Source organism: Megalops cyprinoides, chromosome 11 (assembly GCF_013368585.1).
Source record: "Megalops cyprinoides isolate fMegCyp1 chromosome 11, fMegCyp1.pri, whole genome shotgun sequence".
NCBI lineage: Eukaryota > Metazoa > Chordata > Actinopteri > Elopiformes > Megalopidae > Megalops > Megalops cyprinoides.
The window spans coordinates 26,902,501-26,915,492 of NC_050593.1; the positions used below are offsets into that span (position 1 = coordinate 26,902,501).

General features: G+C 42.9%; 1 protein-coding gene across 1 annotated transcript in view; it reads right to left on the reverse strand.

Annotated features, from left to right (window-relative positions):
- Window positions 1-431: 431 nt before the first annotated feature.
- Window positions 432-12,992, reverse strand: part of uggt2 (UDP-glucose glycoprotein glucosyltransferase 2) — a 56,273-nt gene continuing 43,712 nt past the window's right edge. Inside the window, exons 33-41 of the mRNA XM_036540445.1 lie at window positions 11,784-11,807; window positions 10,017-10,118; window positions 9,785-9,869; window positions 8,535-8,717; window positions 7,805-7,965; window positions 5,289-5,403; window positions 4,191-4,307; window positions 1,112-1,274; window positions 432-608 (exon numbers count right to left, since the gene is read on the reverse strand). Coding sequence (XP_036396338.1) covers window positions 586-608; window positions 1,112-1,274; window positions 4,191-4,307; window positions 5,289-5,403; window positions 7,805-7,965; window positions 8,535-8,717; window positions 9,785-9,869; window positions 10,017-10,118; window positions 11,784-11,807 — 973 coding nt within the window. The 3' untranslated portion in view covers window positions 432-585. The remainder of the gene's footprint in view (window positions 609-1,111; window positions 1,275-4,190; window positions 4,308-5,288; window positions 5,404-7,804; window positions 7,966-8,534; window positions 8,718-9,784; window positions 9,870-10,016; window positions 10,119-11,783; window positions 11,808-12,992) is intronic.

Genomic DNA, 12,992 nt, shown 5'->3' on the forward strand with positions numbered 1-12,992 from the left:
CAACAGCTGTGTCGACACCTGTATCAATTTTGGGAATATGTCTCGTTGACATGGAGACAAAGAGGACCTGCTGCTTGTCACTTTTTTCATATCAGTGCAATTATTTCTTTATATATCTGATAGACAGAAGCAATCTCTTTACTCTCCTTATGAGACATTTTGGAGGCGTGTAGGTCACAGTCTCTGCAACACAAACAACCAAGGCCAGATCCCAGAAATATTTAACCCTTTGTTCACCTTGGCATACTTACTTAAATACGAATATGGCTATGTACAGTTTGGTACGCTGAATTTCTTCTACATCATACTTTAGGAAAAAAGATTTAGTGTGTGTTGTCCCTCCTTGTCCCTTCTTGCTTAATTAGAAAAACTGTATGAAACCTTAAAAAATTAAATATTTCTCTTGTTCGCTTCTCTTTTGGGCAACAGCATTTGACACTTCCAGCCCAGGGTTCCTCACATCTTTGCTGTACATCTCAGCATCACGTACATGTAGATCTACACAAGCAGAAATCTTCAAGCTCCACAGGTGGATCAGGTGCAAACTTGTAGCTTCTCCCTGTTCAGTAGTTCCTGGAACAGACGCTAAAGCTCATCACGCTGAGGGCCTGTGAAAGCAGAGAAGAAAGACAGAACGGCTCAAAGGCGTTACACCCGTACTGCTGGCATAGAAATGCCACATAACATATGAGCAATAAATGGTTTTTATTACAGCCGTATACCACTGAATACATACACCCACACCTTTACCGTAATACTGACACATCCAAACAAGCTTTCATCTTGTTTGAAGAAACCCTGTAAGAAACCCTGTCTTTGGTGTCAGAGAGGAAGCATGACACAGTTACTAATGCGTTTTCAAGGTAATCGCTGAAAAGCAACAATGCCGCGGTGTTCTTCTCTGTTCTTGCTGCTGAGAGAATCTGTTAAAGCGATTAAGCTGTTAACAGGGGGTAAGACACTGCATTCATCCGTCAGTATGAAGCTCAGCCTTGAACAGAGAACACCAACACGACCGGCGAGCTGCTACGCTCCTTTAAACAAATGTTCCAGCAGTGACAGAGCGCGGTGACATCCAGCACAGATGCTGATGCGAAAGACCCTTCCTGACCTCCGCTCTGTGGCGACGGTGAGGGCTGAGGCTCCGCCCCCCCGGCTCTCTGCTCCTGGGCCTTCCTCAGCAGGTTTTTGACGGCCGCGTCGTACTCCGCCCACTCCGGCACGATCCTCATGGCGGCTGCCAGCTTCGGCTCCTTGGTCTTGGGGTTATTACACTGCGGGGACACACCTCTCACCATCAGAATGCTGCTTTTCTCACGATTTATTGATCTGCTCAGCAAATCACTGTCCTCACCGGAGCAACTTACACATCTTACATTTTTTTTTTTTTTTTACATATTACCCAGTCGGATATTTACCGAAGCAATTCAGCTTAAAGTGTCTTGCTCAAGGGTACAATCATAGAGCTTTGACTGGGATTCCAACCTAAAACCTTCTGGTCAGAAGTCCATGTGTTTTCTGTGTCTGTCCCAGACTGGAGATTTTACATTTTACATTATTCCTTCACTGAACAGAAACCATCGTTCAGGGCAGCTTATGTGCAATAATCTGACCATTTTTACACATATTATTCATTTATACAGCTAGATATTTACTGAAGCCATTGAGGTTATGTACCCTGCTCCATCTGGACATGAGGCCTTCAGGTTACAAGCCAAGTTTCTTTTCCTGAAGCACTCTCTCTGCTCCCCTTTTCCTCAAAAACATTTATCAAAATGCTGCTAATATAAAACACAACTTATGTATCACAAAATGGGAAGACAATTTGATCTATTAATGTCTATATATATATATATATATATATATATATATATATATATATATATATATATATATATATTTGCTCCCAGAAGATAAATGGAAAAACAACTACACATTTTCTTGACATGTGAACAAATTATGTCATAATGGCATTCTTGCGCAGTTGGAATGACATTTAAGTGTCTCCACTACTGCAAAGTGCTGTCTTGTGAGGAGACTGCTGGGTCCCCTTACCAGGTGTACAGGGCATCCCAACGATACCCATTTATTCACTCTCTTAGATTGTCAATAAAAGCACACTGGCTGGCAAAATGAGGAACACTTCAGGGAACTGACATGACCTGCTTTCCCTGGCCTTACAAATTTGTTTGATTTTTATTGTTGATAGATGGTTAATGTCTGCTTAATTTCTAACAGATGGCTCTAGAATGCCAGAGAAACAAGACTCAGGCTACAGCGTCTATTGGTCTGAATTAGTCAGCCGAAGCTCAATGTTTATCTGACTGGCCCTTTAGCACCGTCCGGTAAAGGAGACAGCACGCTGGGCTGCCGAGCGAAGGCCATAATGAAACAGGATCTGCTGGCGTTAATGCCTTCCATTTGAAACACACTCCCTAATGAAACTCCCAAAGTGCACTTTCCTGGAAGTGGCAGCAGGGAGGAAAGTGTAAATGAGATTTCTATTCTTGATGGTGTTAGCCAGTGAATATGAGGTGGCAGTGCTCCAGGGTTCTTAATGCTGATAGGGTCATGGGTTCAGAGCTACCACCCCTCCCCAAGCTTGAGCAGAAATCTATCTGTCACAGCCTAAAAGGACTCATGTTCATTCTACTTTTTCAATGATCACTGTATCCTATGTGTCTCTCTCTCTCTCTATTCACCCTGCCTCATAGGATATGAGGTCCTGGTCATCGCTGTATTGGGAAACCCTTGATACCTCTGCGTTAGCCCACCAACATCCATTCCAACTGCCAACTAACAGTCCCTGGACTTAGCATTGAACCAATGGATATATTCCGTGGTGGCAGTGTAGCATAGTGGTTAAAGACCAGGACTTGTAACCAAAAGGCTGCTGGTTCGATTCCCCGGGGGTCCGGCTACTGTACCCTTGGGCAAGGTACTTAGCCCACAGTTGCCTCAGTAAATATCCAGCTGTATAAATGGATAATATTGGGGGAAAAAAATCTCTAACCGATGTAAGTCGCTCTGGATAAGAGCATTTGCTAAATGCCAGTAATGTAATATAATGTCTTCTTCATGTTTCTATATTCATTTAATAGCAGCTATGGAAGTGAGCTTGTAACCACAGAGGTTGAACGTTCCAGGGTGGAGCATTGCTGTTGTGACCTTGAGCACTGTGTTCACTCTGCAATGCTTCAGTAAAATATCCAGCTGCATAAAGGAACAAAATACCATGTAAAACATCCTGCATTATTACTTGAATGATGATAAATAGGAATACAATCTCTCCTGGAACATAATGCAGGCTACAATACACCGAGTACAAGACGCATTGATCTCTTCATTCACGACTGACTGAGCATCTCCACATAAAGACGTCTAACACTGATCTTCACACACTATCTGTCAGTAACTGCACTCCACAGATCCCAGTAAATATGACAAGTAATGATTTAGTCTAAGTGAGAATTCTGTGCTGAACAGCGCTGGCTTCAGTGCTCCTGCCAATAATGTGAGAGACTCCAGATGGGCTCAAGGATAAGTTTGCTTTCAACAACATAGGACTGACTGATTCAGAGTTACTTTAACAAGATCACTATCAACATTTATACCTGTATCCAGGTATTAATATCCAGGTATAAAAAATGCAAGAACATAAGACAATGTAGGATAAAGAGAGAACATATTGCTATATCCACAGTGTAATTCTTTTGTAAATATACAGTACCAGTCAAAAGTTTTTTTCATTTATTTTTATTATTTTCCACATTTTAGAATAATAGTAAAGCCATCAAAACTTGAAATATTTTTTAAAATAAGTTAAATAATTCATATATAGGCATCAACTTCACAATTTATATTTGTGTAAGACCAAATTTCAAGCATGTGAGCATAAGTCTTCAGATAAAAATGTTTTTAAATACATGTTTCCCATTATCTTAATCAGGTGTGTCCAAACTTTTGACTGATACTGTAATAAAATGTCATATGTAACATGAATTTAATTGCCAAGGAATTCCTGCACCGCTCAAATCTCGTCACTTCACTGATAACAAAGGAAAGCTCTAATAGAGAGAGCAAGAAGTCAAACAGGAGAGCTATGTCCTGGACAGAGCAACATGTAAGTACAAGTGCACCCTGCTCCCTGAGCATGCAAGGGTGTCTGCTCAGCTTGTCTCAGTACTGACCAGGTCGATGGTCTTAGCGGCCGACTTTGAGGTGTCGTCACACCAGGTCTCACACCACAGCCACTCCTGGGGCAGGGACTTTATCGCCACCTGGTGGATCATGTTGTTGGGGAGGTCCTGTATGAGAGGAGCACAGCAAAGCACTGCTGAGGGCATTGATTATGTCTTCCAGCTTAGCGAAACCTATCACCCCTTTACAGTGAGAACACTCTTTTCTCAGTGAAGTCCTGGATTTAATGTTCTGTCCAATCACGGGCTTCTGGGGGTCAGAGATCAGAACTAACCGCATGTAGTGATGCACACAGTTCACTGGAAGTCAAAGAAAAACATTTTATAACAATATCAAATATAATAGGATTAGCCTGAGCAGAAAGCTTCAGCTCTGCTGTACGACCAGCGGAGCGGGAGGTATCTAAAAAGAGTTTTTAGCAAGAAGAATTATTAGTATTATCATACATGAAACAAAATAATCATCTCAATCAGTCACACGATCACATTTTTTAATCTGAAACATAAACTTGCAGGTAAAACCAGCATCAACCCTCTCAAAAAAATGTAGTTTGATCACCAAAAGCTTTAGAAACGATTTCACTGCTTAAAGGGGTTTTCTAAGAGAAAGGTAATTATATGTGCAGATGTCTGCCTGGGAGAGATTCTGCCAGGCCACAGAAGCACAGGAGGATAATCTTGGTGAAATGTCGGTAATGACGATGCATGCCATTACCCGACCCTCATACACATCTTCACATTACTACAGAGAATTATCCACTTTTACATAGCAGTTCCTTTACATTCACCAGTTAATTAAAAAAAAGGTGAGCGCATACTACATGCATCACAATTGTAATAAAGAGCACAAAAGTGAAATACTGCCATACAGATGAGGACTATACAACTCTGCTCTCAGGACACCATTAAAGCTGCTTTAACGCTTCATAATTAGTTGTGACTGCAAGCTTTGTTTCCTAAAACATTTCAGAGCTGAGTAATTAGGTGGACTCTGGCCTTTCAGGAACCAGAGTTTGTTTGGCCCCCAGTAGAGGTGTGAGAAACCTCCCTTCCACTTCCAGTGAGGTGGATGGGTCGTGAGGAACTCACCTGGTCCAGGTTGGACAGGCTGTTGGGATCCTGGCTCAGGGCTTGGTACTGCCCACGCAATCTGTCCCCTGCAGCTATTTTCCTGAACTTCTTCAGATCGACCACATACAACGCACTGAGGCAGAGAAGAACACAGCAGCTGGTGTAGCAGTTTTGATACAATGGGACACGGGGCATCAAACTCAGCTCCCAGAGGGCCATTGTGTATGCTGGCTACTGTTACAACCAATCAACCTGGCTTAGTGTACACATTTACAAAAATCCACTATACAAAATGTCTGCACATAGGATACATCAAATTTGACAAACTGGGAAAACAGCAGTATTACTTAGAGCAAATAATAGCTTTCACTTCAGCACTCTGGAATTTGAGTCGGATACCTTTCTTGAGGGAGGCATCTAAATGCTCAGTGCTTATAGATATGACAGAGGGAGTTGGCGTGTAAGACAGAACTGGTTTCAATGTAAAGGCCCTGCCTGCCAAATATCAGAGTCTGTTCTCAAGTCTGCTCTTATCAATATTCCAAAAAAAGATTTCAGACAAAGTAAACTTCCACTAAGAATTAAGACAAACATCCACAAAGACCAACTAAACATCCCAGTGGAACAAATTAGAGCAATGTGTCCTATGCAAGGATCATTAATAATGATGTTTTACTGCAATGTCCAGAATGCAGAACATTCCACCCTGAGAGAATATTTTTTTTGTTAACTTTCATCAGGCATGTGGCTGTAAGATTGGCAGGAATACAATACAATGATCTATAAAGCTCCCAGCAGGCTTTGCTCTGAAGTGTCCTACACTCACTGATCCCAGGTCAGGGGCTGTTTTATTGATGCATTTCATACCTGGGGAGCTACATATGAGGAGTCCAGGTAAGGGACGTGTTCAGGTAATGGCTGATTGCAGCACTTCAAAGAGCCGGACACATGCCCTTACACAACTAACACTGCACAACCTACAGCAGCTCTTTTGAGTGAGTGTGCATTCTTCGGTGCTTGAATGTTATAGTGCTTCCATTTACCCCATACCCATTTTCTGCCTTGTAAAACTTTAGCGGTTAAAAATGGTCTGAATTAAGGCCGGCTTACTTTTCAAGGTCTGTTTACTTTTCAGACTTCTTGGTATTCATCTCTTTTGCTTACAATATGTGCAACGCTGGTTTTGCTCGCTCGCCTGTTTTGTTGTGTTCTCGTTGTGGGAGGACACGTTTGGCTTTTTTTAGCTTTTTGAAGCACTACAATCAGTCTTTACTTGCTTGCTACCCCTCACTTGGACTCCTCACGTGTACCTCTCCAGCTGTGAAATGCAACAATCACACCAGTCCTTGACCTGGTATCAGTGAGTACAGGATCCTGCATTAAAACCTGACCCAGCCGGACAAAGCTGAATCTTTTTTAATGCTGGGATATTCAATACATGGAGTAGTAAAAAAAAAAAAAAAAAAAAAAAAGTGGTTCTCTCTGGGAGTGAGCAGGTGAATTATTAGCTCCAGTCCTTCACAGGTCTATTGCAAGCTTCAGTCATGTCAGTTCTTTGCTGTGATGTCACGACCTGTGGTGTCTCCTGCATTACAGCACTAGGATGGCGGTGTGTTGTCATAGTTTAGGAGATGGGCTTGTAACGTTGCAGATTTGATTCCCAAGGGTGCCACTGCCGTTGTACCCTTGAATGTGGTACTTAAAGAAAATTGCCTCTGTAAATATCCAGCTGTATAAATAATGATGAATGTAAACCTGTAAGCTAGTGTGAGTGTGAGTCACCCTCAAAGAGGGTGTTTGCTGGGGAAATAAATAATGTAAATAATAAAAATGTAATAAATAAGAACCATAACACCGGGCTGCAGAGGTCAGAGAGTAGAAGCTCAGCTCGGAAAAATGCCAGAACACTTCTGTTCAGCTTAGCTCAGGTCTGCTCTATTCTACTCCAGAATCAGAGCAAAGCTCTTCTGATGTCTGATGCCCGTGTTGCAATAGCTGGAGATGATAAGGTCATTGTTCTGACCATGAGTTTAAAATATTTAAATGTAAGTATGTGACCATATCGTATGTGACCAGTAGACATTTGTGCACTTTTATAAATAGCTCTGGATAAGTGACTAAATGACTAAATGCAGACAGTGTGAGGCAAATTTTGGATGTGCTCATGATTAATATAATTTCATCTATCAGGGGTTGATGATTCCTTCAAGTTCATTAAAACAGATGTATTACATTCTGGTAAAAATTGCTGTTCTAAAAAATATTAGGAAAAGAATACTAAAGGAAAATATTAAAGACAGGGCAAACCTTTGTTTGTACAAAAGGATGAATCATTTGCATAGCTTATGCATATGTGTTCCATTAATGCTACATATACAACTCTTTAGCCTACAAAAATAAACAAAATAACTCACATAGTTTTTTTTGTTTTGTTTTAAGCATTTTGACCAGTATGGTCCTCCTCAGGCAAAAATGTCTGAAGTAGAAACCAGCAGTTTTCAGTTTAAACATGACTGTGGATTGTGGTACTTTACCTGATATGGTACTTCCTGTTCCCCAGGTGTGAGGCCCAGTAACCTGACTTCCAGAAGCGGTAGCCATCCATTTCCTTCCTGCTGTCACAGAAAGGGGTATATCCATAGGAGGCACCCTCCAAGTCCAGGTCTCTTAGCTCCTTAAGGTCTGCCCTAACAATCTGAAGAGTGAGAGAGCCTTGATCACAAGGACTGTACAGCCCTCAAGCACAATTTAATCCATAGCTGTCAACAAATCAAGAGCTGTCTGTGTCAACAGCTTCAGTATATAATAAATCAGTCTTTAACTCAAAACACATATTTAGTGAAAAATGAATAAATTTCTCCAAAGATACAATCATTATTATTTATGAGGTTATTAATACATGGGGTGAATATACGGTCATAATATAGCATATCCATATTTGTGAAACAGTCCAAACACTAATCACATTCTAAGAGGCTTTCTAACCACATTCTTGATTAGAAGGAACTCTAGAGTTGAATAAGCGGTCATAACATAGAATACTGCCATTCCAGCTATATTCTATTCAGATCCTACCCCAAACACAATCTAATTATGATTATAACAAAATTTGACAAAAAATAGTGAGATAACACCATCTGTACTTAACCTCCTAATCAAATTTTAGAATGATATTCTAGTATGAGTTTAATTAAGAGATCCTTATGCCTGATTCATCGAATGCCAAAATGAAAGATAAATGTCCTCTCTAGAGCTCATAGCTACCTGGTCAGCATCTACAAAGATGATCTTGTCCACGGCCAGGGGGAAAAGCACATCCAGGAAGAGGATCTTATAGCCCCAGATGATCCGCTGCTTCTCGGTCTGTTGGTGCAGCCACCGCGGCCACTTATACTGAACCAGCTCATAGCTGAAACCATAGGCCTGCGCCATGAGAGGAATGGACTCCTACAGAGAGGCAGAGGAAGAGATGAGAGAGATACACAGAGGCAGAGAGAGGGAGAGGGAGAAAGAGAGGCAGAGGAAGAGATGAGAGAGATACACAGAGGCAGAGAGAGGGAGAGGGAGAAAGAGAGGCAACGATGAGGGAAGGAAGCGAGAAATCTTCCTAACTTGCAACAGAATATTTATGTCCCTACTACAGCCGCAGAGATGAGAGGAAAGATTTAAAAAGTCAAACATGTCTCCAGTATGTTTTCCCTCACGCTGTGACAAAACTCTGCAAATTCTGCAGCAGAGACCGGCTGGTTCCCTCGCAGTGAGTGAGAATGTATTTCTGGGCGCAAAGTGGCGCAGTACAGAGATGAGATCATCGCTGGAACTTTATTTCACAAGTCTCAAAAAAAAAAAAAAAAACACAGCCTAACAAGTTTAAAGTTAAAAGCACCCAACTGCACCACAGATCCCTTTAGTGCTTGTGTCTCTGCAGAAAGCAGCTGGAGGCAATGAACGCATCGCTGCCCTTTATCATCTTCTGCAAGATGAAGCAATTATTGATGAGAAACTCAGCACAAGTCAGGCTACTGAGATGGGCTTTATGCACTGTCAGGGTGGGCTGCTTAACAACAAGGGCCTGATCAATAACTGCATCTTTTTAAATACGCACATGAAAGACATGCACTGAATCACCTGTACACAGTATTTCGGTCCTATCATCTCCCACAATTCCCTCTGGCTGCACGATGTTCGGTGCTGTTTTGTCTTTAGCATTCAAAACAACGTGGTAAGCATTCTTATCAAACAAATTATTCCTTCTCCTCCGTCTTGTTTTTTTTTGACACAAACATACACACGCGCTCAAGCGAGGTGGGCGTTTGTGAGCTGGCTAAGGTTTAGAAGAAGAGAACAGGATAAAAGAAGAGTATGACTGAGGACAGCACATCCCACGATTCCTTTCATTGCTCAATGTGAACCAGTCCATTCCTCTGGGGGTCACAGTTGGAACAGGTAGAAGTTATCACGACGAGATGGGAAAGGCCAAAAGTCTTGGAGGAGTCGTGTGCAGAGCTCATTACCTTGAAGGAAGGGGAAAGGTAGTTCTTGAGGAACCAGAACTTGACAGGAGTTTTGGTGTGCTGTAGAACAGACAGCATCATTATCCTGGAAAAGAGAGGGGGAGAGAAAGGGAGAGAGAGAGAAAGGGAATTAGAGAGAGGGGGTGGTGGTGCAGAGTCTCAAGAGATCAATAAAAAAAGCTAGCAGAATGCATGGGGCCTCCCAGACCAAGGTGGCGTGTGGGCGTCTCACCTCAGAAAGCGCTCATACAAATGTCCTGAAGCCACAGAAAAGATGTTCAGCACGTCCTCCTTACTCTTCTCGCTATCCTCTGAGCTGGACCCGCCTGTGAGGCTACACAGGAACATGAGACACACAACATTACATTTATGCACTCTACAAGCGACGTCAAGACCAATACAGTCTGGCAGGACGCAATGGCTGGCAACCACTGAGTGCCATGTGCTGTTCTGAGTAACCAGGGGCCACAAAAATATCTCAACTCAAAGCCATGCTTGAAGTGGTAAGATACAGTACAATGACCTAAGAATTTACTCATACTCCTTATTTTTGGATACTGTCCACAAATAATGGACATTATTTCAGAAAACGTTGCATATAAACTTTGAGAGACGGCACCAGTTCTGTGAGCCCAGTCTCAGTTTGCGTGACTTCCGACGGGGAAAAAGTAACACAAACAGAACCGCTCCCGCTGGCTCACCATCTCATTACAACACTGGCACTTCAGTGCAGCTCTAATGAATCTAACATCCAATTATCAAAAGACTTCAATTCCAATCCTAATTTTCTGTTGCTGCTATCTTCAATGACAATATTCAGCCACGTTTAGCTGATAAAATATTTCCTACCAGTGGAATCACCGAGGGGCATTGTGTTTAGGCATTTATATTAACAAAGCCATTCAGCGCACTAAACTAAAGCGGCAGGCAGAGGTAGGTGCTGGACAGAGTCAGCATGTCACAGCAGACAAATTTCATGGTGTCACGACTGCTTGGTATGTGTACAGAATAGTCAATGTGGGAGACAGGACAGTGATGCAGTGACAGCAATGTGGTGATCTGTTACTATGACAGCTGCATCCATGAAACTGTGCACGCCTCCAGTTTTCAACAGTAGAGTCAGCCGAAAGAGCTTGTTTTGTTGAGCCTCATTTAATGCGTGCAGCTAAGGATCTCGTCCTGAAAACGCTCATCATTGGGTGTGTCCTGAAAACACTCTCAGACTCTCTGTTCTGCAGCTGCAGTCTGAGAGGGAACAGCACTGTGAGCCACTGATCAGAGCTAACAGCCCTGTTTCGGTGCTGGCTTGTAACGCAAGGCTCATTTGCTGAGAAGGAATCATGCCTGTCCTCGGGGCTGCTTTGTCTCAGCTGAGGCAGGCCGCTGATGGACAGGAAGCAGTGCTCACTCAACCACCCTGCGCAGCGCCGGACTCCGCCGCGCTGCCTGCAGGGCATTTAAACAGCGAAAACGTCTTTCTCGCCGCTGTCGGTCTCACAGAGAGCCCGCTGGGGCCTCCGATGCGTTCCTCGGAAACCCCGTGACTCATAGCAGCGAGGTTCCGCAGAGGATGGCAGAGGGAGGGAGGGCGAGCTCCACTGTGAGTCACAGACGATCTGAAGCAGTCTGCCCGGGCTCTTTGGGCGCCAACAGATCCCAGTTTACCGAGAGAAAGCTGGTGCGGCCCATTTTAAGCCTGTTTGGAGCTCAATAGCATCTTTAGTGCTGCGGCAAACCCTCCTTTCATTTCCATCCTTTGCTGTTTAAATGCACAGCAACATTGCCCACTTTGCAGGCGCCAAAAAGTAAGTAAGTAAATATAATAATTGTAATAATAATAAATATAATGTCAGTGTAGAAGCTTTAATGAACAAAATAACATTAGGCCACAGCAGAAAAAGAGTGAAAAACACATCTTGTGTAACGAACACATAAACTGACATGCAAGCACTGAAGACAGAGGTGAGTTCAGAGCGCACAGCAGCCAAAGTGTTCCTACCTTCTCTCCAAGAAGCTCCACACACTTCACCCAAGTGAGCAGTCAGTGAGAAGCAGACAGATTACACTGTTAGAGTTAGGATTAGAACACACGCGCACACATGCACACACGCACGCAAGCACACGCGTGCACACACGCACACAAGGGCATGCACACACACGCGCACACATGTACACACGTGCGCACACACGTACACACGTACGCACACGCACGCACACACACACACGTGCGCAAACACGACAGGCAGGACACACAGGCGCAACTGTGAATCTTACAGCCAGAAAGCCCAGTCCTTGTAGGAAATTCTTTTGACCCCAGCAGTACCTCAGTGACTACAGAACACAACAGACCAAAGACCCAGGTCAGCTCCCTGTAACCATGGGGACTAAACAGCAGTGAAGAGGCAGCTGGTGAGCTACTGTACAAATATGGGAGGCAGGGGACTTGTGTTTAAACTGACAATGGTTCTGAGCCTTTTGAAAGTTTTACGTGATTAATAAGTGTTCCACTTTCAATAAGGGTCACCCATTAAAAGCTGCTCCATTCTTACTTGATTGCTCTAATGTGCTCTGCTCAGCACTGCGCACTTCACATGAAATCAGCTGAATTATAATGCCTAAAAAATGGTTTTTAAGTTAAAAAAAACGAACTCCAATCCCCCAGTCTCAATCAACATGATTGAATATAGGAACCCTGGGTGCTTTCTGATAATGAAAAATGATTCAATGTGAAGTGCACGAGGGTAACACTATCCCATTAGCTACACTGGAGTGAAAAGAAATCAGCAGCTTTTTAATCAAGAAAAAACAGGTCCTGGACCATTACCAGTTTAAAGGTAATTTCTCTTTTACCGTTTCTGTGTGCCATTATGGTCTTTCTTACTTAGCTTGAGTCAAGAAATACGTAATAATCTTGCAATTAAATCAGACTACTTCAGCCATTCAGAGCTAGTTATCGCAGCACTGAGATTTTTCAATACACTTCTACTCGTTCAGGTGCTCGGCACTTTTATTTATCCCAGTTCAAGGAAGTCAAGACAAATTGAACAGGCTTAATTCTTCCTAGGTAGATGACTCAGAATGTAAGATGAAAACAAATTTTCTTCCAAAAGACTTTCCAAAAAGGTACTGACAGAGCCTTCCACCGAGCCATTTTATCAGCTAAGACGATGACGGTTGATATTTCAGGAGCTGGGCTCCTTCCTCAGCC